The following is a 27,250-nucleotide window of genomic DNA, read 5'->3' as shown; positions in this document are numbered from 1 at the left end:
AATTTTGAAGAGTATATTCAAGAAAAAAGAAATTAAATGCATTGTGTCCAAGGAGTGAAGAGGTAACTACAGGTAAAATTCAGCACCCCGACTCAGATGTTGTGGCACTTGAAATGACAGAAATAGGTAGGGAAACACAGTGATGCCATAAGGCTGATGCTGCTCACCATTATCTTTTGACAACATTATGTGCAACATGGCACTGTTAAATTTTACCTAGTTCCAGTAGAGAATACACATTACATCCAGAAAAGGCAGAGGAGAGGAGGAATATTAGACAGTACTAATTATAAGGGGGCTTCAGTACATTGTGTTTGATTCTGTTAAATTGTAACAATCCTCACTCCCATTCCTCCTTCTTCCAGCTTTGGGATACCACAAGTTATGGAGATTTTCAAAGAATCTTGCTTTCACTCTCTTAAACATCATGAGCTGAAAGCATGGAAGAGGTAATGAAAATAATGAGACAAGCAAAGCAGAGTGAACATTTGCACTTTCATCTTCAAGTGCATTTCAAGACCCTGTCAAAATGTGTCTGCTGTCTCGCGCAGAGCAGGCCTGGGTGTGTTGCTGCCCTTGCCACAGAAGACTTTAAACTGATGTTGTCCAAGGTGCTGTCTCTGGGATCTTGGAGAATATGAACACATACCTGAGAAAAGCCTTATTCAAAACTAAATTCACCATTTGTGAGATAAGTGACTGGCACGTACATACATACGCACATGGAAAAGAGAGTCAGTAGGGAAACACTGTGCAACAGCTGCTAAAATTGCTGTTATACAGCAGGAGACAACAATTATGGCTAAGACCTCATGTTGTAACGTAACTGCTACTCTTCAGAAAGAGAAGATGGCATTTACAGATAATATTGCCTGCAAGGATTACTGAGCATATGTTGTCTGGCATCTTGTATTTCACAGGATACAAATATACTTTCCTCTTCCTTTCACACTAACCTGCAGGAGCATTTGTTTTTGTTTTCACACTTCTGCCATTACCAAAGCTGACAGTCTGGCAGGGTCTAATATGCACAATGCATTCACAGATAGAAGCACCAAGCTAAAGGGAACTGAAATGTTCTCCATTTTGCAGAGGGGAAGAAAACAACTATTACACTGCAAGTCCTCTTTTTTCTGTCAGTGTCACATTTGGACGTTTCCTTAGCCAGTGTGAAAAGATTGTGAAAGCAGTAAAATAGCTCTCTCCTTTGTCCAGAGAGCAGGTTAGATACATCCTTTATGGAAACTCAGCAATTGATAACTCAGTTTGTCTAGAGAGTGTACTACCCTAACTAGCAATGTTATACCATTGAAAGTACTCCAAGATTACTCTTTTAATGCAGGCAAAACATAGTTCTTGGCTTATTTTCAGTTCACCAAAAAATAATCAAGGAAAATTGATAAATGTGACACTCCTTCTCTAGCAATCTACAATTTTAGAAATCAAAACTGGTAATTAAAAATAATAAGTGCTGCAATAGCTGACCCTTAAAATGCCTTTGCTGCAGAAGAAAGGTTTCTGTATTTGTTTCTGAGGGTGCAGTCAGCTGGTAAGTGAAGGATAACTGTTGGGGAATATAGGAAGCTCATTTGTTCATGTCAAGGCCACATGCACTGCTCTGCAATATATGCAAGCACATCTTGGCTAAGTGAAGTAATGCTCTGCTGTATTTATGTGCTTCTCATATCTTCAGGAGCAGAAGCTTTCCCCATGCTATGGAACCTGCTCCTTCAGATGAAACTCACCATACCAAAATTTGCACTATTGCTGCTTCTTAGCAGTAAAGTCTTTCAAAATATAAATAACAGGTACATTAGTACTTAAGCATAGGGATGAAAGATTGCCAAGAAAAGGTGATTCTAAAATGCAAGAACAACTGTGTACAATATTATACACAGTAAAATGGTATTTATTGTCTACAGCCTTCCCCTACAAAAATAATCTAACCATGGAGTTACAGATGTGAGGGGTTTTATTTTAAAAATTGAGTTCATACTACCTCTCATCAGATCCCAATGAGAAGTTCAATCATCAATTAAATTGTCAATCTAAGATAAGCTTCTCTCTTACAAATAGTGTGGTTGCTACAACCACGCAGCAACGCTTCATTTAAGAAAACACACCTGACAAGTTTTGTGCCCATAGGTGTGGTTAAGGGTCAGTGCTGTTCCAGTTCCATATATTTAACTGGCCTCTTTTCAGTTATATATAACTGCCTCCTTTCCTAGAGGAGGCACTAACAAAGATATGATGCCATGGTATTATGTCATGATGACTGAAAACTACCTGGACTGCTAGATACAGAGACAACACCTCAGTCACTTTTCTTTTTCTATAATAAGTGAGGGGGCAAAAAAAATTCCCTAGACCTGTTGACTTGAGCAAGTAGGATTTATTGCACAGTACTCTCTAAAATCAGTCAAGCCTTAAAATTATCTGAATGCTTATTGGTAAAGAGTGTTCACCTAGTCTACCTGCAGATCTCATATCCCTGGTGTATTCTGGAGGCAAGCTCTTTCAACAGGATCCTCCTTTATGAGACTTAGAGATTCTCAGATTAAATCTGCTGCTTCTATTTTCATCTCTCTTCTCTAGGCAGGTGACCAACCCTTAGCAGGTACTGTGGCTGTTTTGTGCACTGCCTCAAAGGCTACCAGCTATTTTAGTCAGATCTTCATTTCAGCCATGTTCCTGCAAAGTGCAGTGACAAGATCCTATAAAACTTCCTATCCAAAACTTTAATGCATTCCTCAATATAATTATTTCACATATCTTCTTGGGGGAAGGTAACTAAATTTGTGTAATTCTGTCTTCACCTTTAGTGTTAAATTTAGCAAACTGTATTGATTTCGGATGGTTAAATGTAATAGCAGTTGGAGTTTAGTGGCATGCTCTTTGCTTATTTCTTCAGGAATCTTGTGTGTGGTCACTCCTGACTCATCTAAACAGAGGCATCTGATTAAAATAGAGCATCATCCCTAAGTTTCAACCACAAAGTTGCATCAGTTCAACCAAATTGTTAAACCCATGTAACTTGAAGCCTTGCAGGAAAGTAAAGATTTCTCAAGTCTTAATTAACCTAGCTGTGGCTTAAGCATGTGGGGAGTTAAGAGGCTTTCTGTTGAGACTTCAGTATAATTGTGCTGAATAACAGAATCTGCTTCTTAGTCTTGCAAGAGATAACAAAATAGTAAACCTGAAGCAAAGGAGTTTTCCTTTGGTATGTTTGGTTTTAGATTCCTGCAATCAGAGGTTATAATCCTCCTTTAGCTGCAGCAAGCCTGTATGTGTGAGTGGGGAGGGGGAAAAAGAGCAAGGAACTAACCTTTAGAAGCACATGTTCTTCTCATACAGCTCTGGTTTGCACAGAGCAGATTAGTTAAATTGCAAAGAACAGGGTTTTGTTGTTGTTTGAAGTGGTTCTGTCCTGTTTCCAAGAAGAAAGTGACAGAAGTGGCAGTTCCTGCCAGCTTGTTTCTTCTGTTGGGCAGCAACTGAACAGCAGTGAGTTCCCCCTGTTCCCATCTCAGCCTCAGCTGCCCTGATGTGTGCATGAAAGCCACTGCAGATATAAAGGGATAGGAGAAACAAGGCCTTGTGCTTAGCTGACAGAGCGACACAGCCTCTCATTAGTAAAGCTGATCCAAAGAAGTTGGTTCTTCCTTTCAGGTGACAGGCTAGTTTTGAAAATCTGCAAAGAGAACAGTGCCTTTTATTTCTGGCAGAATGCGTGAGATTTGAAAAGCAGGGAGGAGAAGATCAAGTGGTGCACTGGGGATTCACCAATTTGTTTGAATTTGCCGGTCCTACACCTGTCCTCCACCAGCACATCTTAAATCCAAAGGTTTTTTAAACATAAATTACTCCAGCTGGACCATCCATATTTTTCTGGCTCTGCTTCCTCTTTTCCCTTTTGCACATGAACAGAATTCCATAGAAACCCCTACCAATGCCAGGAACCCATTCTAAAAAGGCCAGTTTAAGAGCAGCACAGGACTCAGCCCAGCAAACCAAGGCAATTTGAACAGTATCCTGTCTCCTTCCACTAGAAAGAGGAAACTGTACCCAAGAAAGAATTTTTTATATGAACGGTGGTACCTGAATGCCCTTCTTCCTCTCTCTCAATGAATATGGTAGCTGTCCTAGTTAGAAAACAACATGAAGTAAAGCTCAGCTTTCTCCTCATTCATATTTCAGTTTCAAAATCCAAAGATGTCTTAAGAGTAGCCCATCTGAAACAAGTAAGCTCATGCCATACATTCATCCCCAGCCTTTTCACCATAGCAAGGCAGTGGTCAAGTGCTTTAATACAAAATGACATTTGGCAGACTTGTAAAAAATAATGTTAATAAAAAAATTTAATTAACTCATTGCTGAAAAAAACCCTAAAATCTGCCCTTGGAACAGATTCCTTTATTAAAAATAAGACAGAGCCCCACACAGTCACAGTATAATCCATTTATTAGTGTACCTTGTGAGCCATTGGTGGTGATCCAGGGGACATAACAGCTTTGGCACTTGACTGATTTCAGAGGTACTCAGCCCTTTAGTAGAAAAGGATTTAATAGTGGGCTACTACACAAACAAGTTTCTGATGTGGAAAATTAAATATTTTTCCAAACAAGGGAAAACACAGCCCAGGACACATTCATTAGTCCAGGTCACAGTGCCTTGTTCTACAAGGAGTAGTCCCAACTTGGTTACCACCAGAGGTGATTCTGTTCTCTCTAACTGTAAGAAACTCCCAGTGAGTCTATCAGGAGAGTGTTAAATACCACAGTGTAGTTTCATCTCTCCAAAGTTTTCATCTGATTGCCGAATATACACATCAAAACCTCTTTTCAAGTGGTCAGTGAATCACTGCAGCTTTTTTGGAGTGAAAAGACTTCAGGATACAGGCTTCAGAAAAAGGAAGACAGACAAAAGGCAGATCTACCTCTGTTACCCCTGAGATAGCAAATGCCCACTTTGCTTGTTCCTCACCAATGCCTCCAGTCCTTAGAGAAACTGATCTGTTATTTTCTGCTACAGTTTTACAGAGATTACAAGGATAATTGACATCATGTCCAGGTTAATAAACTTAGCTTAAGCTGCCTGATTAATTATAGCTTATACCATAATTCATAGAAATCATCAGAACAGTGTTCAGCCACAAGAAAGTGATAAATCTTTAATCCAGCTTCAGGTAGCCAAGGTAGCCAAAGTGAACAGGTTTGAGATAGTACCATTGCAGGCACTGCAGCTCAGGAAGACCCCAGTACTGGAGCAGCCTTTGGAGCACTGGGGCAGCCTCTGGAGGATTGCAGTATTCTCTCAAAGAAGGATAGGAGCAGCACCAAGAGCTGCTCCTTAGATCCTTACCATAGCCATGTTTCTACTCCTGCCAATGCTTCTGGCCACAGTGATGTTCTCTTTCTCACACAACCACAATGTGCCCTTCTGCCATGCAAAGTTCTCTCAGAGCATCCATGTGGCATAGTGCAGCCACCAGCAACACTGAGCGAGCTCTCAGCTCCTGGAACCAGTGCACATGCATTAGCCTTATCCAAAGCACTAATGCTGTGAAGGTGGAATGTCTCAGCCCTCCGTGTATGTCAGCACAGGGAAAGGTCTGCACAGACCTGCTCTCCCTGCCCAGAGCTCCCCAGACAGACCTACAGCAATTTCTGTGAGCTCAGAGGGACTGCTGCACCTACCTGAGACACATGAGGAGCCAACCTCAGTGGGTTTTCATCCCCTTGAAGCAAGGCTGCCACCAAGACCACACTAGCAAGTTTAAACTAGCTCCAGCATACAGACACAGCACTGAAATCACTTACAGAATTGCCTGCTATAAAAAACTGTACTCAAATAATCAGCAGGGGATACAGCCTCCCCTGGCAAACTGCATTCAGTTGTTTACCAAAGTTTAAAGATCCATCAGAAAGAGAAGACACACAGAGACAGTCAGCATATTATCAGACACCTAGACAGTTTGGATTGAAGAGAGAGAGAGAAGCCACAGTCTTAGGAAAGGAACTATCTCTAGAATAATGCATAACAGAGAATATAAAGCCAGGCCTCTTATTTCCTCTCATGGCTGAGAACACAAAGACAGATGGTACTTAATGAAAACAAAAGGCAATTAATTCAGGAACCATAAAAAGAAATTATGTGCTATGGAGAATTAAATTATAATGGCTCTCATTACCAGAAAATACTGGGATTGAAAGCTTAAATTAAAATAAAAAAAAATTAAACATTTATATGGAAGATGAAGGGTGGTTACATTAAATAGTTTTTAAAAGTTAGAGATATAAACTCTTACTTTAGGAAAAAAAAGAACGACAAAAGAATAGCGCACAGTGTTTGTACAGCACCGGGAGGATCAAGTATTCGTACTTCCATTTTTAATGATGATAATAGTAATGCAAGTAATTAATTTAAATGGGTCAAGAACAAAATTGCCCAGAAGGAAAGGTTGTTAAAACTTGTTCAGCACAACTCACACATACTATCCTTTGAAACATCTGCTGCTGTCCAACATTACAAAATACAGTCCTAGGGTGACTGAGTGCTGTTTATCCAACCAGGCAGTTCCAGTAAGCCTCAGTGGCAAAGCACATGAGTTTGGTTTGGACCACAGTCCCAGGTTAAAGGGTGAAGAGCAACAGCTGTATCCTGAAACAGGCCAGGTCAATGTAGGAGAGTACTGACAGGCTTGCCTACAGCACAAGTAAGGTATAAAAGCAGGCAAAGGAGATTGGATACTTCCTTCCCTCCTCCTGGTTCATGCAGGACTCAAAGGGTGTTAATTACAAGGATTCTCACAGCTTTCATAGTGACAAAATCTAGGAGAAACTTTAACTAGAACATGGGAATTTCAGAAGACAATGCCAGGCTCACATCTCACTTGTGTTACATGGTAATTTATGCTAACTCCTGAATGGCCACTTGCTAAGTAAGCTAAGGGAAATCACCTCACAGTGTCATCCTTTGGGTGTTTCTATGCCTGTTGGGGTTACTGAAAGATCAAACCAGGTTAAACTAGAGATGTGACAGCACCCAAGACACAGAAACTCCATCTGAGCTGCTGTATCATGCTGGCTCAGGGGAAGCTGAAGGTAAAAGTCAAATCCCTCCATGTTTCCCAGACAGGTACTGCTCCTGCCAGCATAGAACTTGGCATTTAATCCCCCACAAGATGAAAGGTCTGTGAACAATTGCCCTTGGTCCTCTTGGCATTTTAATGCCTGGGAGATAAGGAGCAGTCTGCAGCTTGCCTTTTAGAGACTCTGCCAGGAGCCATAGGATAACACAGCCCACGTGGAGCCAAGCACAGTGCTGCCAAGGAACCAAGTCTGGCATTTTAAACAGGGTTATCAGCACAAAGCTGTGCTGAAGACATTCAGCACCTCAAGAAGAGGCACAAACAGATCAGGTTTGTCTCAAAGGCCAGTTCGCAGGGGTCCTGACATTGCATGTTTTAAAGATTCTGACAATTCTTCATTAAAATAAAGTTTGCAAGCAGGATTTTAGAACAGTCCATTGCAACACTGCTAGTCCAACTATCCTATAATACCTGGAAAAGGTAAATGAAATGGTTTAGTTTAGCCTTCATACACAAAAATCAGCCACCTAGTCAGGTCAGCACCACTACATTAAGCTAATTTGTAGAAGAAAAATTAAAACTTTAGGCAAACAGTACTTCTCGAACCCAGGGCAATTTCTGGGATTCTGTCACCACATGCCCTGTAATATGACATTGCTAATACACAGACTGTGCTCTGCCTTCTGTTCTTGCATTGGTAATACCCAGATACTGAACACCTCAATGCCCTGAGTGCAGACCTTCCAGACAGAAGGTCAGTGCTTGACCCAGTTACTGCCTACCCAACACATGCACATCTGGCACAAGTTCCACATGTCCCATCCTATATTAATCCTCCACATTCAAGCCCTTGGTTATACATCAAAGCTTTTTGCTCCTCTTGCTGCACAGACCTGTCTCCTCTCTGCCTTATCTGTACACAGTGAGAAGATGCTGCACTGCACAGCTCTTAAGGCACTTAGCCCTTCTGTCTACTTATATTTTTTTATTACTCAAGAATAATATATTAAATTTAAAAAGTGCTTAAGGCATAAGAGGGAACTCTGTTCATTTGTTTGGATGAGACAGAAGGAAGAAATTGTAATATTCAATAACCCCTGCTTTCTCTCAGCATTGTATCTGTTCAGGCTGAGAACTACAGCTTGATGATAGTGCTTGCATACCCTCAAGTTAACCCAGTTTACTCCCACTGAGAGGAATGAAAGGACAAAGAGTGCAAAGAAGAGAAAAAAGGAAGCATGACCCAGAGGTTTCAAGAATAGGACACACTTCAAAGTGGGAAGCTGCTTTGCAGCACACTTACTGTTTTTCACAAGGAATGAGTAATTTGCTTGAGGTGTATCTATACCTCAGGAGTAATTCCATGTTTCATGGAAAACTGTGAACACAGAAATACTAGACTAGCAGCACAAACAAAGGGCAGCTAATAACTATGATGAATAGGGGACGATGTAGGAAGTTCCCACAGTGCTATTAAATCATGATTCAATGCCTGAATGTTTGAGATTAACATCACATTTGGATTTAAGAAAAATGATATGTCTATTCAGCCACTTCAGGTCAGTCTTTTAAGTTCTCCATAGTAATCATGAGGGCAAGAAAGCTCCTGCCTCTCACACCGACAACTGATTCTAGAAGATACTACTTAGGGGAAACAAAAAAAAGCCCAACCACACACACAAACTACTATAGCAAAAAAGCAGCAATAAAACCACAGCATCTGGCAGGTGGAAATGTGTGACAAAGGATTACAGCAGGAGGGACAAGCATCTCTTAGCCTAGGCAGACACTTGAAAGGGATCCTATGGGAGCAGACCTACTATTCAGAAGAGAAAAGGTTCCCCCTAGAGACATATCAGGGAAGCTAAAAAACCCAACTGTTGGCCTGTTCCTCAACTCGGGTCAAATCTTCTGATTCCTGGAACTGAAAAGAGCTGTTATGAAAAAAAAAAATCTGAAGATTTCCACTATGCCAACATGTGGTGCTGTCTTCCAAGCATCTCGCCTCTCCTTGCAGCGTGTTCCAACAGTCCAAACATACAACCATGAATAGATTTGCAGCAATAGGTATCTCTCTACTTCTACCATTTCTGTGTGCCAGGGCAAAGGAATAAGTGTGATTGCATTAAAGGATTCAGATATTTAAAGCAACGTATACTGATCATTGTGACCACTGTGCACCTGCTTTCTCTGCTTACAGATTACAGACTAAAGTGAAACCAAAGACTTTAAAGAATCAGTCATAACTGTTTTCCTTCCAGTTCTACATTAAAATCTTTTGCCAGTGTCCAATGTCAAAATAAATCTCCATCAGTCACAGACCAGAAGCCACAGCCTTCTGCTGCTGCAGAGCAAAAGGACCATGTGCTGAAATTCCAAGAGCTCAGTCATTTTCATTTTAGCTTGGTCACTTTCTTGATCCAGGGTACGAATTTGCTGACCTTTGTGTACACACCGGGCGAATCCTTCCGACCACAGCCATACCCCCAGGAAGTGATGCCCAAGATGATCCAGCGTCCATTTGATCTCTGACACATGAGTGGCCCTCCACTGTCACCCTGACAGCTGTCCACCCGTTTGTCTTCAGAGAGGTTCCCAGCACAAATCATGCGGTTGGTGAACTTCCGCCCGTAACGGGCCTCACAGTCTTCCCGTGGGAGAAGGGGCACCACCCCCTGCAGCAGGGTTCTGGAATAGGACTTCCCTGGAATAAAACAGACCAGCCAGACTGATTCACATACAGGCAACAGCAGTGACCTGGTGCAACAGCGCTCCCTACAAAACCAGACACTTCTACATTTCACGTCAAGTCTGGCGCACAGAAATAGGCTGAGCTCAGCATCTCTGAAACCACGAGAACTTCTGAAAACAGTGATGCCAAGCCAGACCACAAAAAAAGAACTGTAAGATCAAAGATGTGGGGAAGAGGATTGTAGAAAAAGGTTAGATCAAAGGATGAGTCTTACTCCTGATTCTGTCAACAAGTAACTTGAACCTTGTTGAATTTATCTCACCTCTCCAAGTCTCAATTTCCCCCTCAGTAAAGCAAGGACAGTGTTTTCTCAAGAAAATAAATGCAGTAGTATCTGTTAAGTGCTCAATCCTCAGAGAAGTTTTAGAAGATGTTTCAGAGGTATTCAAATATTATTCAAAGGGAATTCCCTTTGTCTTTGGCCAGACTTGAGTCTATTTGATCACATCTCTTTATTAGCCCAGGGTTGCTGATAATATAAGGCTAATGTGCTATATTAGAGTATGACCTTTCTGTGCCCAAGGTTTATGTAAGTTCACAAGGTAGTAGGTAACTGCTCCCCATTGAAAAAGCTGGGTTTGGTGCGTGGGAAGGATTCTAGCCACTAAGCTCCAGTAGAGCTTAAGGTAGTTACATGGCTAAGTTGCTCCTTGATCCACCCCAAATATCCTGAAGTGACACGTGCAACTGGCACAACTGGACTCCAAAGGCAAATATGTACTTGCAGTTAAAAAGCTGTGGCAATAGCTAGGGAAACAGCTGAGAAGGGCAAGTCCAAAATCAACAGATGAGCTCCTGGGGCTTTTGGCAGGAAATCTTTCTAAACATATGGCTTTTCTCCAGTCATAGCAGCCCCAGAAAGGCCTCCATGCTCCCTTTTACCTAGAAAGCTTCACAGCAATATGCTCAAAGAGGACAGGTCCAGGCTGTCTTGAACCCAGGGCAGAAACCAGACTCAGAGTCCATCTGTCCTTGCAGAAATACACAGGCAGATTAAGCAAGGTAGTCCAAGAAAGATTTCTCACTGAGGGCTCCTTCTACCTCTAAGTCCTCACTTCACTATGACAGTACCATGAAGAAGGCAGGTCATGGAAACATGGAGGCCTCTCACGGGCTTGGTATAGCAGCTCTGCACAGGCTGCTCCCTTAGGGGCCTACTGTGGGCAAATACATGTATAGAAATGGGAAGAAAGAGAGGACTGTGGCCAGATGGCAGCATTGGTCTCTCCCACAGCTTCAGAGGGATGCTGTGGAAACCAAAGCTTTCATCAATATTGAGCAGACTCAATAAGCCTCAAAATCAGATGAAAACACAATAGCACAAAACCCCACTCATCTTCCTATTCCTTAGCACCATGCACTGGCACAGACAATGGGAGCAGCGAGAACATAGCCTTGAATTGACATAAATTAATGGCCCATGTAGGCTTCTGAAGGCAGACTTCCTCACCTCTCTTGCCTCTCAAAGCCCCACCACTCACCTGTGTCTCCCCAGCCAGAGATGATGCAGGCTTGCCTGTTGATGTCAGACCTTTCTCTCCTGTCAGGCAGGCAGACGGGCAGAACGTGGTGATTGAAGGAGAGACAGTGCCCTTCTCTGCCCCGCATCCGGACCAGGGCTATGTCATTGTCATTGCTGCCAGCCCAGTAGTTCCTGTGCAGGACAATCCGCTCCACGGGCAGCTCCCTCTCAAACTCATCCTTCACACCTGTGTGGTAATCGCCCACACGCAGGAGGTAGCGCCGCACATCAACACCAAACCTGGTGAAATTCAGACTCAAGATCTCAATAGTCCTGCTAAGAGGAAAGCAGACTCACACAAGTCTCAGTTGCTATGAGACTGAACCACCTTCTCATACCACAGTGGTAAAACAGTTCCAGCTGCAGCAATGTTGGACCTCTTTAGCAGATATGATCATGCCAGCTGTTGCAGATTTGGTGTCCCAAATCACTATCTACCAGGCACAGGACTTTTGCTTCTATAAAAATGATTATTATAGTTGCAACAGACTTGCGAACTGACCTATTCACAGTTCCTTAAAGCACTTTAAATATCAAAATGCTGGTTCCCTTTACGCTGTAAAGCCTCAGAGTTAAGAGGCCAGCTGTAAGCAGTGAAGGAAAAAGCAAGTCTATATTGAGTTATCCCCATAAGCACTCCAAGATCACACACATCATAACTTGAAGACGTTACTTAAGAAACTATGCTCATGTAGTTCCACTGGGCTAGGAGGATAAACTTGCATGAGGTTATCTTGTCCATCACTGAGTATCCCTTGGGGCTCCCTGCTCCCAAACACACCTTTTGAAGCAGTGGGCTGCAGTCACCACCCAGCAGCTGCTGATCAGCGTTGCTCCACACAGCAGACGAGTATCTCGACGAAAACCCTTCAGCCGCAGTGAGGCCTGCCATGGCCAACTGCCTCTGAAGGAGAAACAGGAATAAGCAGTCTCACACACATGGGAGCCATTTTCCTCTTTTCCCATCCACTCTGTCTCATCTGGGCTCAGCTGGCTTGCATTCTGCCCTAGATACTGGTTCAAACCAAGTTCAAAAATCACCAGTGAAAATGCATTAATATAGTCAGCATCTCCCAGGCTATTTCCAGAGCCTGAAGGAAAGCTGGAACCAGTCTGACTCAGCATTTACAGGGTAGTACCTCAGAGACTTGTTTCCACCTATGATCCTCTTCTTGCGACGGTGAAGCAGGCGCATTCCACACACTCCAGACTCTGGACCTGCATGGCAAAGTCACAGCAGTTGGATAGGGACCTTCACCTTAGAGTGTCAGCATTGCTGTCACAGAGCCCAATACCATTCAGCTTCTCTGAGGGCATTAATCGCCAAGGTTGTGGATTAATGGACTGTGGACTGTGTTGTGCATATGGAATTAATAGAACATTTGATCCCATAGGTTTCCTTAATTTCACCAGAGGTGCTTACCTGAAGTCTCTATGGTCTCATGCCAAGAGTGGGACCTATACTTATACTTCCTCAGTACTCTAAACCCCTAAGATTGCTTATGATTGCTGTTCTAAGGAAGAGTATGGTGACTTGGCTGTGAGGAAATTGTGCAGGCTCAAAGGCCTGACATGGGTGGAGCTCCTCAAACTAATTTGGAACACTCTGTGCTGCTAAGAAGATACACTGAAAACAAGAAAAACGTAGGAGGTGCAGGACAGGACATGCTTATTTTGTAGGTGAAGTTTCAGCCAAAGACAAGAATGACAGGGAAAAACCACAAAAGCATGCAGAGATCCTACAATCAGAACTCCAGATTTCTGCATAGAAGAAATGGGAATATCACCTGTTCTCTTGAAATCTTGGACCTTTTCTTCCACATAGTCACAGATCACCCCAGCATCCTCACTGTGCCAGCAGCTTTGAATTCTGGTGTCAGGCGTGGCACATTGCCCCAGGCTGTCCTCCATGCCACTGCATTCTATGTTGTCCAGATGGATAGGCCCATGGCCTTCGCCAAAATAAGCCATTGCCCTGGCTTTTGCTGTCCCACTGCAATTAGAGAGAGGGTGGCTAATCTGCAGTGGGCAGGAGCCTAGTGAACCTGAGTCACCAGTGCATTTTAAGTGGAGTAATATTTATGTGTCACTCCACACACCAACAGCAGTAGAGGGAGAAGAGCAACCTACTCCCTTCAAGCATATCTGGGTGTGCCAAAACTAAAACTAAGCCCCCAGAAACAAGTCCAGAAGTGTTCCTGAGAACTGTTTCTGTCTGTAAGATGCCTGTACCACAGCTCTTACCTGAATCCCAGCTGCCTGCAAACCACTGCAGCATCTCTGTCTGTCCAGTCATCATCACAGACACTACCCCATTGCCCATTCAGCAGGACCTCAACCCGGCCCTCCTTGGTGCTTTCTCCATCCACCAGCCGCACAGGAGGCCCTGAAGCAGAAAACACATGAGCTGCTGCAAGCAAAATAACCAGAGGGGTCAGGTTTCCAAAACTTGGGTTCTACAGAAAAAGATGAATCCCAGACATCAGTAAGCTTAAAACTAAAAGGAAAAAAAAGGGAGGAAAAATAAAGAAAATAAAGAAGTGTGTCTATATGAAGACATTTTACCTCTGTGCTGAATCAGAACACTATATACATACTAATTTATTTAATACATACTGGAAATCATCAGTGGATCATACTCTGAAAGCTGGGTAAAGAGGAGAATAAGAACAGAAAGAAAGTTATTAATCCTAAGGCAAGAGTTAGACAAGCTTAAACATGCCTTGGAAAAAAAAAATCAATTGAATTGTAAAACTATTACATGATTCTAAGCAAGAGAAGAGTTCTACATCCAGGAAAAGCAAAAATGTTGGATGCCAAACAAATGTCTAACAAACTGGAAAGTCTCCTGAAGTAAGGAAAGGGGAGAGTATCAGGCATTATATAAATGAGGAAATTATGCTAACTTGAAATACTTTCACAATTTTAATTAGAAGCGTGCCATCCACACAAGGGAGTGCAAACAGTGTGGCTCTAATGTAACCACACCTAAGTTTCCTAAAAGGTCTAGTTAAAGGGTTCCCTTGAGCAATGGCCCACTAAGGCAGCCACTGTCCCTCAGCCCCTGAGGTTTGTTTCAGAGACTGCCAATACAACTCTCTCCAGTTTCCATTTACTGCTGGTCTGACAGGAGGTCTGGTGGAGCCACAGATTTGTGGCTCTGCCCCAATTCAGCCAGGGCTCATTCCTCCTCAAAAAGCAGACCCCTTATTGAAACAGCACAGGGGAAAACTCCCACATGTGCCAGAGCTTACAAGGGAACAGACCAGAAAGTGAAACTTTCCCACTGTTCAGGGCAAGAGCAAGGTGAGTTACCCAGGCTGCCATCCATGACCGTGTTGCTTTCTGGGGAACAGCGGACTCCCAGATCCTCAGCATGGGAGCAGTCATGCTGCCCCCAGTTGCTGTGGGGACAGTCCAGGAGAGTCAGCTCTGTCCCCACACATGCCACATCATCCAGTAAGATGAAGCCTTGGCCAGCACCATACTCTCCTTCAGAGGCCAGGGCAGCAGGACCACTAGAGGAAGGAAACAGAAAATTGTCATTGAAAAAAATTAACATTGAAACTCTAAATGCCACAGAAGGACCCAAGCTCAGATCCAAAGAGAACTCCCCTGCTTAACTATGGTACCAGTGGCCTTCTGACCTAAACCACTCAGTGGACACACAGGATGGCAACCAAGCACCCTCATGTCTTGCCAGCTTCAGTTTTCAGGGAGGCCTCCCCAGACCAGTCAATTTTCTAGTGTTTGGTCAAAGGCATGTTCAAAGGCACAGAGGGCCAGCAGAGGCTGCTTTGCAGTCATAGCAGATACATCAGTTTGAGGAGGGGCTGGCAGAGGAGGCATCAAAAATGTCAACATTTAAGTAATTCTATTTCTTTTTAGAGGAAACAGCTACCTGGAATTGAACTGCAGAAGACTGCAAACTTAGGCACTAAAAGAGATGACAAACATAGTATGTAGCTGAACTCAAATGGAAGAATTTAGTCTTTCTTTCATCTATGAAGTTGAAATTTTAGAAGGAGATCCTAATCATGTTTAAAAAAGCCACATAACCCCATTTTAGTAGCTCAAAGGCAAGAGTATCCTGATTTTAAATCTTTCCCAACTCCAACCTGAAGGGACAACATCTCAGCAATGGGCTGAAAATCCCTATTACTACTCTTTTTTGCCCTGATGGTCTTTGTTCAGCTACTGAAGGTGATACATTTGGAGCAGATAGGTGATATCCTTTTACTGACAAAGTAGAAGTGACACCTGCAAATTTAAGGAATGTTAAAGAAAATTCTCTGATTTTGCTGAGGGATTCATAAGGACAGTATTAAGCCTGTTATCTGCTTTCAAAACAAGCTGTGGCAAGAGATAATAGATTTGTTTTTGCCCCTTGGAAAGGATGCGGATACCTAGTAATCTTTCCTTAATAAGTTGTATAATGGTAATAAGCCTTCTAACAAAAACACCATTGAAGGATTAAGATCCAGCCTATCCCAGTCAATGGTGATGGAATCTAATCCTGGAAATTAGGAAGCACAGACACCACACAGTCTCAGTCCCACCTGAAGCCCAGCTGCCTGCAGACCACCTGGGCAGCGAGGTCTGTCCAGCCATCATCGCACACTGTGCCCCAGTCTCCATTGTAGTAAACTTCCACCCTGCCTTCGCTGGGGCTGCGGCCGCCGGCCAGCCGGAGCGTGCCCTCTGCAGGGGGTGCGAGAAGGAAAGGGCAGCACTCAGTAGGGGAGAAAAGAAACAGCCTGTGCACCATGCTAGGTCTCTGTACCACCCATGAGGGAAAGAAACAAAAGAGACAGATGTCTGTGGGTACTCAAAATACAAACATTCATTGCTTCCAAACATACTCATCTGCCAGGGGAGGATTCACTTCAGCCTTTCCACACTACCTGACCAAAACTGTGGGAATACCTCTGAGTCTGCCTCTGATCTACTCTCTGCCTCCACATCCAGCAGCCCTTTTGGGAGCCATATATGGAAGCTGTGCAGGCTCCTGAACCAGGGGTTACCTGCTGAGCAAGCCGAGTAATGTGGGGATGAGACCAACCGCATCTGACTGGCAGAGCTGTACATCTGTACCTGTGAAAGGGTCACAGGAGACCCCAGCGTCTTCAATGTGGTCACAGTTTTGCTGTCCCCAGTCACTCTTCTTGCACTGATCAAGGGAGAGTTCATTTCCTGAGCACTGCACTTCATCCAGCAGGATTGGGCCAGATCCCTGCCCATAGTGAGCCCATGACAAGGCTTTTGGGGTCCCACTGTAAACATTACAGATATGTATGCTCAATAAGGAATGCCACAGTCTTGTGTCCTCAGATTCTGCCTTGCACAGGGACTCTCGTATGCTAGGTCACTGTCATCCCATAGATCATCTGTATTTTTGACACAGTGGAATTGACAACTGTTAATTGAAATATGTTATTGGAAAGTTTGTAATGAGCCCTTCCAGCAAATAACAAAAATGTTACTACAACACGAACAGTCCAGACTTCTGCAGACAATAATGTACCACCAGTCTCAGTTACAATCTCATAACAGGCAAAACTCCTAAAGATTGAGGGACCTCAAATCAGAACAATCTATTTTAAATATGCCTGTACTGAAGTGATTTTCAAGAATGCTCCGTATACAACAGCTCCCATGTTAAGCATTGAATGGCATACAGAAGAATTAGGTGGTCTCTCTTGCTTTCCTGTCTGAAGAGGATAAGGGTAGCCAGTGAAACTAGAGGCGTTTAAACTTAACCAAGTAAGCAACCGCAGTTCACATAAGGAAATCACCACGACAAGTTGTCATTGGAGCCAACAAGATTTGTATTAGGATATATGCAAAAATGTTGAACAGGGGTAAACACAAAAATTCTGAGACAGGAATGTACTTTTTTTTTTTTTTTTACACAGCACAAACCCATAAAATTGACAAGAATGGGGTACAAAATCCCTTTATAGGATGATCAATCCAGAATTATGTTTCCTAAGGTTTCTGTGTATTTTCTATAGGAAGGGCTGGTAGTACAGTGAAGGGATATGCTCTCTGTTCTTCATTCTGCCTACTTCTATTACTACTCCATGACATACAGCAAGGAAATTACCTGAGTCCCAGCTGTCTACAGACTACTTCAGCATCCCGGTCGTCCCACTGATCATCACAGATGGTTCCCCACTTGCCATCATGGTAAACCTCCACTCGCCCTTCAAAGCTCTCCTTCCCCCCAACTATACGAAGTGGGGCACCTACACCTGTGCTTCAAGGAACGGAGAGAGAGCACAACAGAACAAGACAGAGACAAAGCACATCCAGCAGTTTAGGGTGTAGAACCATCCTCTAGCCAGAGGAGCTCTCCTGATGCTCTCTTACCACATCCTCCCCTCCAGACCCCCCCAAGTACCCGTGATTGCAGGCCCCAGGGTGGGATACTGCTGGTCCAGAGATGTCTCTTTAATTGGCTGCTGTGGAGACCAGGAGTTCTCTGCCTGCAGACAAAAACCTGGCTTGATAAAAAGGGGATGTGGTCATAAGCATCAGCCATCTTTGGGAGATTGAGATCTTTCCCTGGAGATTTACCTTCTGGAGGAACACAAGTTACCACGGCACTCCCCTGGTTACAAGCTCCCGACAGAGCTTCCTGATAGCCACACTGCAGCAGGGCTTCCTCATCTCCATGGCAGTTTGCTGACTGCAGGTGCAGGGGAACAGGCCACGGTCCAGAATGACTCTTCTTGCCAGCTGTGCCGATCTCACTGGTACAGAGGATGCAACAGAGCAATGAAATGCCACAACACAGCTTGAGTTACAAGTTCCTGCTGTTGTTGTGACTCTCCAGGCCAGTTGTGGCATTTCACATCCTGGTGTGCCCAGTTAATTGGAAGTGCATAAAGGGGTGACCTACAGTCTAATGGGAAAGCACAATCAAGCACACAGCACTTCCCAACCCCTTTATGTGCCCACCTACTGCAGAGGAGTTGGTGTAGTCAGAAATGGCACTCTCATTTGAGAGCAATGAACAAACCCATCAACAGACTCAAACACCAAACTAACTAAATCACCTTCCCTCTCTGGACCTTATCTCCTTGCTGTTTAGAACTTTGAATGTCCAAATCCCAGATACCCAAAGAGTGTTCGTACTCCTAAAATTTCTGTTAGATCACTATAGTAACTCCAGCTGATGATCATAAAAAGGGGAAGTGATCTCATAGCTCACTTTTCACAGCCTGGAGCATGAAGCAGAGACTATTGTTTCAAAAACTTCTTGCAAATGATGATTGGGTTGGGGGTAGCCACAGAAAGAAAACAGTAAAAAAGGACCCTGGTAAGTGGAAAATTAGACCACAAAACAAACTCCTTTCTGCCAGCCAGAGGGACTGTAACCACAGAGGCTGCTCTTTCACAAGCCACACGAGCATGTACCTCTCACAACCAGACTAAGGTTCCCACCTGAGACCTAGTTGCCTGCAGACAACACTGGCATCCCAGTCAGTCCAGTGGTCAGCACAGATGATACCCCAGAGTCCATTGAAGTACAGCTCCACACTACTGTCTTCAGCCAACCGCACAGCACCTTCCAAAGAGAAAAAAAACAACCAAAAATCAGCTGCTATCTGCTGATAGAAGTTTCAGACCAGCAAGTCTTGGACTTGCATGTAGCTGAGCTGAACTGCATTTGGCTTCTTTCATCCCTGTTTTACCTGTGCTGGCACTAAAGTGATGTGCATGAAAGAGTGTGGGGTGGGGCACCTTCCCAGTCCCAGCAATGGCTGATTGGGAGGATGGTTGGTGTTTTCAAATCCATGGTAATACCAGCAGGAAATTTGGCTTCTGCAAAAGCTCCTGGATTCTCCTTCTGTGAATGGGGATGATTTTACATGCTGTCTTGAAAGGGTGTGTGAAAATCTATCTAATTACTTCTGACACTCCACTATCTATTTCCATCAACCACTTCACCTGCATGACTGTTGCTACAGTGAGACGTTTAATAACAGCAGATGAATCCTCTTTAATTTCTCTAAGAAAAGGAAGTGCCAGTGTAAATACTCTTTCAATTCCCACCCCACCAAAAATTTTACCACTGTTTAGAAGGCACATTTCCTCACTCAGTTTTAGTACTTGCAAAGGACACACCTGTCTGCAGCACCTCAGTACAGGCACACAGCACCACTACACTTATATTCTTCTCTTTAATGAAGCCATCTTTGAAAGAACATCCACTGGCAAGGAAAATGACTGTCAATTCATTTATTAAACTGGTGTTTCAACTGTTTTGCAAAATGCAGGAAAAGCAAGGAAGGTCAGAAAACAGGACATTTTCAAGAATGCTGCACAGCAGCCAATGCATTGAGAGAGCTCAGCTCCTTGCTTGCCTCAAAGTAAACAGTAGTCCTTCTGCCAGCACTGAGGAAGTTTAACACAAGCCTAGGACCTGCCTTGTCACAGAAGATTTTATATTGAAGAAGTAGTTTATATTTGAACTGTTACACTTAGGTGAGGAATGCTCTGATATGGACCCTAAAGGAGAAGAAGTGGGTTGTTTTCTACATAACTGAAACTGTTTTCAAAGTGGCATAAGTTAGCAGTAGAAAAAAAAGAAGTCTCTTTGTATAAGAATAAAACATCTATACAAGGCATTACAGCTACAGCAGCTTAAATCCACCCCCTACGATATACACACGTTCTTCTCCCACACAGGCTAGCCTCTAGTATTAATTATCTCAACAATTCAAACTGCCTTTGTACTGTGCTTTTTCCACAGGGTGTTCCACCTGCCACTTGCAAGTCTGTGCAGCACACACTGCTGGCTTGAGCCCCGAGGCAGCAGAGCCCTTACCTTGGTTACAGTCACAGTTGGCCCAGCCGATGGCCCCCGACACAAGCCTGTAGAAGCACCAGGGCGTCGTTCCCCCGTCTGGGTTCCTGCAGAAGTTGTGGTCCCCCAGGCCACGGTCTGGGTACTGCTGGACATAGTCAGGGAATTCTGCCCAGTTGAGACACTCTGCCCCGGCCTCGGTGACCGCCAGTGAGCCGTTGTAGTAGCCAAGAGGTCCCACAGGACACACGCTGGGTGCTGGGCACAGGAAGGGAGGGGGTTACCATCACCATCACACGCTGAAGCTCAGACAACACGGGAGACACCAGCTGGTTATGAGAAATACCCCTGGTGTTTGCAGCCTCAGCTGCTGCTTGCTTGATTCAAACTCTATCACTCTCCAAGGTGCTGCTCAAAGAATATTCATAATACTCACTGTCTAAACTGCAAACTGATCTGAAGCAATGAACTGCCCAGACAGACCTTTGAATAGTGTTAACTTAGGGCCCAAACATAACAATTTGAACTGGTTCCCATTACTGTACATGCAATACATGTCCTCACTTTGGAGCAGAACTGCACAAAGCAGGAAGGTGGGAAATGTATTTCATAGCATGTAGTTTCCCTATACACATGAGCAGATCACCTTGCTTATCTGGACTTGGCTAATATATTCAAATTTATTTTGTGGGAAGTGCAGGTGCCAATGTTTCAGTGCCCATGTGAAATATCCTGTGTAAAAACACCCAATAATTAATTTATTGTGGTCCTTAAAAAAGGAGAAAACTCTCAATTCATGGCACTGAAATAACAAAGTGGGGAAAAAACCACCCAGGTTTTGTGGGCTTTATAGAGTCCATAACATGGGAAGAGTAGACTGAGAAAGGGACATTTGCAGCTCTACTCACTAAGCAAACAGAAAGAAGCCAACACTTTCAGAAAACCCTTCTGCACCTGGGGCAAAGAGCAAGGGTACAAAGTAATGTTGCATCATGTCATTTGCCCTCTAGCCCCTGCCAGGCCCAGAGGGGCTAAGCGACAGCTGAAGGTTAAATGCAAGGTACAAAAATGAGAAGCAGTTGGAAGTCAGTGTCTGGAAAGCAAATCATATGTGTGGCATCAACTGGGATGGTGTCTGAGAGGGTGTCTGAGAATTCAGTAGCTGTTAGAGCAGAAAAAAGGTAAGCATGCAAAAAAGACCAAGGCAAAGAAAGAGATTAAAGAAAAGAACGTGTAGGAGGAGCAGGGAGCTGCAAAAGCATTCGACATGAAGGAACAGAAGGAGTCTGGCCACGTTGGTGAAGGAGATAAACAGGCATTGGGACAAGAGAAAAGATTGAAGAAGTGATGAAAAGAAAGGAAGAAGGCCAGGTAGCAGTGGTTCATCGTGCCTATGGTCTCAGATCACCACTGCAGGAAAGAATCTGCCCAATGACTGAATTAATAACTTCTTGTTCTTACCTGCACTGTGCAAATGGTTTTGGTTGGGCTTGGATCCCAGGAAAGCCTGAGAAAAGAAACAGAGCAAAAGCAGAGAGATGATTATCCAATGAAATAAACATGGGCATGTCCTAAAAGCAGCTCAGCTTTAGGCAAACACACCCTAGTCACCAGCCTCTTCCCTGGTCTCCCCATTGCTCCTCTTCAAATACAACCATAGCTCTTGTCCACTAACAACAAAATGAATAATTACTGGCCTGCAGAGATTTACTCTTGATCTAAGCACTACATTACTGGGCTCTGCTTGTTTTTTTTCAACAGAGTTGGAAGTCTGAATGATATGCCTATGGAAAGGAAATCTAGAAGAAAATCATTATTATCAGTAAGAAAAATAATAACTACTAATCCTCTCACTGTTTATAGGGCAAGTCATCTACAGCTATAGTAGCAGATATTTATTTACTTGAGTGACAGGATGATGCCCCCAGAATACCTGTTAAAATGGTAATAAACATCCATGTATAAAGTAGGAAACATCCAAGGAAGAAAATCCAAGGCCTTTTGAGGATTTTGTTTTTAATACTTGAAAATATGATATGGACTATGCTGTTATTATCTAAATGGGGTTAAAGTTAAGACGAAAAAATACGAAACAAAGTCCTCAGAATTCTAGTGTCCTGTCTGGCCCCACAACTGCATTTCCTCTTATAGGCATTGTGGTTGCAATGTGACTATAGGCTGAGAGATAGAGATCTCCACTCAACATCACTACATAGTGTGCAAGCAAGTGCAAGACCTTCACAGACTCAGAGTGAAAAGAAGAAATGGTACATGCTTCTGCTAGCTTCTTGTAGTTTAATTAGTTTCTAAACATTGTAAGTGAACATTTCTAATACTTTTATAGAAAGAAAGAGTTATAATTCACAGAGCAGAGATGTGCAGCTAAAGGATAGCTAAAAGATACTAGCTATTGGTAATGGTTGTGGTTTTCTTCAAAATGCAGTAATTTTGCCTCTCTCAGCTTCACCTCTTCCTGGAAAATAGGAAAAGTTATATTTGGAATTAAACCAAATCCACTTCTGGAATAAGCAGAAGTAATTCCCACAGAAATCTGACAAGAACAACACCTATTCATGTCAGATATAATTTTCAAATCAAGCTTAGGAATATGATCCAGAAGGTGCTGACAACCATGGCCAAGCTCCAGCATCACTTCCCAGAAGTCAGAATGGGACACTGCATATGGAAGATGAATTCCTGACATGGTTCAGTAGTAGCAGATCAGATCTCAGGTTCATATGCACAAAGGGATGCACAGATAAACTCTTTTCCAGCAAAAAATTCATCTATTTGCATGTATCAGGCTGTTGCAAGACTACATATGGTTTCTGGACCAACAACACTGAAGGACTCACCTGACGATCTCAAAGCTCTTTGCAGAGAGTAGAAAGTGAGCTAAGCTGTACTTTTGTGACTGCACCACAATCCAGGTCCCTCAATCCCTAGCTATTAGTGCACACCTGCACACGCATGTAAGCCTGCCAGTGATATAAATATGAGAGACTGAACCTGCTCTTCTTGGACCATAAACAAAAGTATTTCAGTCCAAGTAATAAGCTTCCCTTCTAATGAAAAGTTAGTTGCTGCCAGTTTCTGTAGCAGCTTCTAAAACACTCCAACACTGACCATCGCCAATTAAATTCAGTGTAAACAGCCTATGCTGCAGGCATTGTCCCAGGTCTGTGCAGCTATAAATCATCTGTCCACAAGCAAGAGAGACAATCAGCAAAGAACAGAAATAAAGGATCTTTCCTGCCAGGGTCACTGCAGTGCATGAGAAACACTGGAAACCCAAGCCAAAGCATCTGCAAGCCCTTGTGTATTCTGCTTTCCCGGTTTATTTCTTTTTCTGGATTTATATGCACAATGAAACAAATCTCTCCCCAAGCCCCCAGTCCTTCCCAGAGACCACAACTGCCTAAATGCTCTAGAAAACATTTTCAAGTAATAACAAGATCCACTTACAGGGAGGATATTAAAAGAGCCATGTGACTTCTTACAAGCAGATAGAAAAATAACCTTTTCTTACCTCCACACATCTGAGACAGGATAGCAGACTTGAGAGCTCTACCAGGAGCCCCAGTATTTTGGAGATTTCCATCCCTCGTGTACAAAGTGAGCAGAAGGTTCTTCAAGCATCACATTCTGGTTCAGCGGCCAGGGTCTGCTTTCCCACGCTAGCCGCTCCGCACCGGAGGGAGCGGGGTGCCTTTTCCATTGCTACGCAGGGAAAGGGATGTGAGGAAAGGGATCAAAGTTCCCCGCAGCATCTTGGAATTTCACTTTCCCGTTCTTCTCCTCATCTCTTCTCATTGATTCTTCTCTTCAGAAAGGGGAAGAAGAGAGGAGAGAAATAAGGGAACAGACCATGTCCCCGAATTTCTCTGGCACATTCGGAGGCGAGCACAAGCGCTGGGGCACAGCCCTTAGCCTCTCCTCGCCCCGCTGTCCCCTCCTCTCCGCAGCCTCCCCCGTGCTCCAGGTACGCGCTGCTCGCAGGGCCAGCCTCCGCCTCCCCGCCCCTTGTGCCCAGCGGCGGGGCCGGCCGCCGCTCCTCTCCTCTCCTGCAACGTCCTTCCCCAGCCGCCTTTTCTCCTCTTCCCAAGGCACAGAGGCTGCAGCACGGCGAGGAGCTGGGGCTGCGTCCTATTGCAAAGCCCCCAGCAACAGCTGGGAAAGGCAACGGCGTGTGCGCGTACATTTGCCAGAGATTAGACTCCTTGGAAGGAATCTGGACTTTATCCCCCCCACCGCTGCCTCCTCGATTAGCAGCTTGCAGCTTCCCGAGGTCAGCTCTCCTCAGATTTGAACCCAGGTAAATGAGACCCAGAAAACTCTATGTCAAGCAGCTTCCAGATCTCCCCCAGAAAACCCACAGGTGGCACAGCCCTCTCCAGCGTGCTCCCAATTTTCAGCCCTCTATCTTGCCATCGTGGGTATTGCCACCAGAGAACTTTGCCATCGAGTGTCTCCTTGACCTTGAGCTATATTTTCCCTCAATTGCCTAGAATGCTTTCCAGAGGGTTAATCATTATGGTATTACTGTGAACAATCCTATCCCACGGGGGTTTTTAGTATTTTCAGCTTGCTGGTCCTTCATATGAATTAGGGTTCAAGGCTACAAGCTTTAAACACTATTAAATCTAAGAAAGCAGTTGGGTCTTTGAAGCTATTCAGTCTTGGAAATACTTTTTTTACGCATTCCTGGTGCTGCTTCTCTGCTCAGATCCAGCTGTAATGTAACGTAATGGGCATTTCTTATATTCTGATTTTGGAGCAATGAATTCGTGGTGTTCTACAGCATGAAACATGAAGGTCACCTTTAGGAATGAGCTCACTTCTGGCCAAGCCTGCTGAATAGCACTTCCAAAGACACCTTCAGCATAAAAACAAGGAACAGGCTGCTAAAAATCTACTGACTTGACAAAAAGCCTCCTTTTTTTCTTCCTTCACTTTTGCCCATTACTCACTTCATGTGACAGTTCTGTGTTGCCTCATCCTCAGTCACACATCAAAGGCAAGGAAATTTCCCTCCATGCTGGATCTTTTACAGGAGCCACTAATGAGAAAAAGAAGCTGTTTCTGGAGTGGATTTGGCCAAGAATTACACTCAGTTAATCAGGAGCAAATCTCCTATATCCTCATAGTCAGGGAGGCAGACGATCAGGGCAGCAGGGGATGGAAATAGCTTAGATGCTGCATCACACTATAACTCTCAGGCAGCAGTAACACAAAGGAGCTGCACAAAATAAAAAATATGGGACTGTGTTGGAATTTAGAAACACTTATTCCACTGAACACACAAGGAAAGGACATACTGGAAACAGGAACAGAAATTCTATTAGCATTCAGAGAAAACTAGCTCCTTACTAGAGGTTGTTGATGCTCATTCAGAACTCCATCCCATGAGACACTCCCTGTTCAGGCCTCTGACACACAGGGTTTCACACCTCAAGCAGAAGTCTGCACTGGATTTTTCTCATGGTACCTTCTAAGTTGCCTCCCTGTCAAGGCAAAGTTTTCCTAAATAAAGTGATTTAATAGATAAAGTAATTTTAAAGGAAATACAGAGCAGTACACCAAAAGCAATAGAAGTCCAAGTCTGTATTCAATTTCTGGAAGAATGATGACCTGGGAAGACACAGTGGGTTTTACAGTTGTCTCCTCTCTGGCAGGTACTGTTTTGGAACTATTTCCTTCTTACCAAGACTCCCCTTGTTTTTCTCGTAATGACATTCCTTGAGAGAGGTGGATCTCAAATTCTCAAAAGCTTCTCATGACTACTCTCCATGGTGGAGAGGAAGACCTAAAAGGGAATTATACCAATATAACTACTGCAGTTTAGATCAGTAATGTATCTACAGGTAAGGTAAAACATCCTGAACTTTCTTGTATGGGCAAATTTGAAGTAGTTGTAAATATCTAAATCTGCTAACAGTAGTCACCTTTTCACCATGACATATGCATAGTTCTATTACAGGAAGTCTGTGATTCCCTATAGAGTCTGTCTTGATTTTGCCAGATTTTCCTGTATTGACCCTTCTCAACAAGAAATGTCATCTTCTAAAATGTCCCTGGCTCTCTGAAATTACAACCTATTTCTCCTGAACTAGCAGGACAACTGTTCATCAGGACCAGCTGAAATATTAATGCTACATCCACAGTGAAAGCCTAAAAGGAGTAGTTAACAGCAATCACACCCAGAGCTGGTATAGTAGTCAAGCTATAAGGTACAGGAATAAGACCAAGGAATTCCAGCAGATCTGCTTAAGTCCTTGTAAATCCGACTTAGGAGGGTAGAACAGCTAGTCAGCTTTTGTTTAATTCTTTCCTCACCACGCAATCACATACAGGTCTCTGTAGCAATGTTCTTAACCAGTGTGCTCCACACCAGAACAGTTTTCCTCACCCCCCAGCAACAGCACCATGGGATGGTACAAACCCAACAACTCAGAACAGTGTTGGTCCCTGTGGGTACCACACACGAACCATTAATGGAGTGATCCTCAATACCAGCATGTTACAGAATGCATTCAAACACCTAATATAAGCCTAGTGGTGAGATACAGGAAAATGGCCAGCAGCTGAAATTGCAAAGGACAATCAGTAACTGGAGGGTTTTTGGTTACAACAAAAGAAGCAAAAGAATTGCTCAAGTACTTTTAAAGGAAGCAATGTAAAACCTGGGTGCACCTGAAAAGCACTGCTGCTTATAGTAGACACATAAAAGGTTAGACAAAACCCCAAACAACTGAATTTGTGAAGCTCACCATGAAGCAGTATAATACAAAAATAGCTGTTAAGATTAGTGGGAGCAGTGCAAAATTTCAAAAGTAAAAATAGAAAAAGGTATTAAGTGTCTCTGTTACAGCCTCTTATGTAAGACTGTTCCTCACAGACACTAGAATTTGGTACATTCAGCACAGGTGCTATCTTAAGAGATGCCTAACACTTTTATTCCAAGTTTTAATATGAAGAAAAATAATCAAGAGAGGTAAATCAGTTTCTCACTCCCAATCTAGTTTATATCCTTCAGAAATGAAGGAACAGCAAGTAGCATTCTTTTTCACA

At 43.6% G+C, this 27,250-nt stretch overlaps 1 protein-coding gene across 3 annotated transcripts; it reads right to left on the bottom strand.

Annotated features, from left to right (window-relative positions):
• Positions 1 to 5,636: 5,636 nt before the first annotated feature.
• On the bottom strand, positions 5,637 to 26,629 carry LOC128937284 (neurotrypsin-like). Of its 3 annotated transcripts, none has more exons than XM_054276826.1 (17): positions 25,550 to 26,629; positions 25,150 to 25,418; positions 23,709 to 24,002; positions 21,641 to 21,686; positions 20,201 to 20,437; positions 18,814 to 18,937; positions 17,944 to 18,119; positions 17,471 to 17,618; positions 16,459 to 16,637; positions 15,924 to 16,065; positions 14,680 to 14,882; positions 13,609 to 13,750; positions 13,152 to 13,357; positions 12,504 to 12,582; positions 12,146 to 12,268; positions 11,324 to 11,604; positions 5,637 to 9,794 (listed from the first exon to the last, which is right to left on the bottom strand). In XM_054276826.1, the coding sequence occupies exons 3-17, from the start codon at positions 23,778 to 23,780 to the stop codon at positions 9,484 to 9,486; spliced, it is 2,469 nt and encodes an 822-aa protein (XP_054132801.1). In that variant the 5' UTR covers positions 23,781 to 24,002; positions 25,150 to 25,418; positions 25,550 to 26,629; the 3' UTR covers positions 5,637 to 9,483. The 3 variants fall into 3 exon arrangements, with proteins under 3 accessions (XP_054132801.1, XP_054132802.1, XP_054132803.1); XM_054276827.1 differs by having other exon boundaries at positions 23,709 to 23,899; XM_054276828.1 differs by lacking the exon at positions 25,550 to 26,629 and having other exon boundaries at positions 23,709 to 23,997; positions 25,150 to 25,168.
• Between the last annotated feature and the right edge of the window lie 621 nt (positions 26,630 to 27,250).

The sequence above is a fragment of the Melozone crissalis genome, unplaced genomic scaffold, assembly GCF_028551555.1.
Source record: "Melozone crissalis strain CALT ecotype California unplaced genomic scaffold, PUWL_Pcris_2 ptg000019l_1, whole genome shotgun sequence".
Taxonomy (NCBI): Eukaryota; Metazoa; Chordata; class Aves; order Passeriformes; family Passerellidae; genus Melozone; species Melozone crissalis.
This window is presented reverse-complemented; position numbering and strand designations above follow the sequence as displayed.

Coding starts and splice junctions, on each gene's coding strand:
- LOC128937284 (XM_054276826.1), bottom strand. CDS start 23,780: ATGGAAATCTCCAAAATACTGGGGCTCCTGGTAGAGCTCTCAAGTCTG. Junction 21,687..23,708: donor CCTGTCTCAGATGTGTGGAG/GTAAGAAAAGGT, acceptor TTCTTTTCTCAG/GCTTTCCTGGGATCCAAGCC. Junction 12,583..13,151: donor CCAAGATTTCAAGAGAACAG/GTGATATTCCCA, acceptor TTTGCCATGCAG/GTCCAGAGTCTGGAGTGTGT.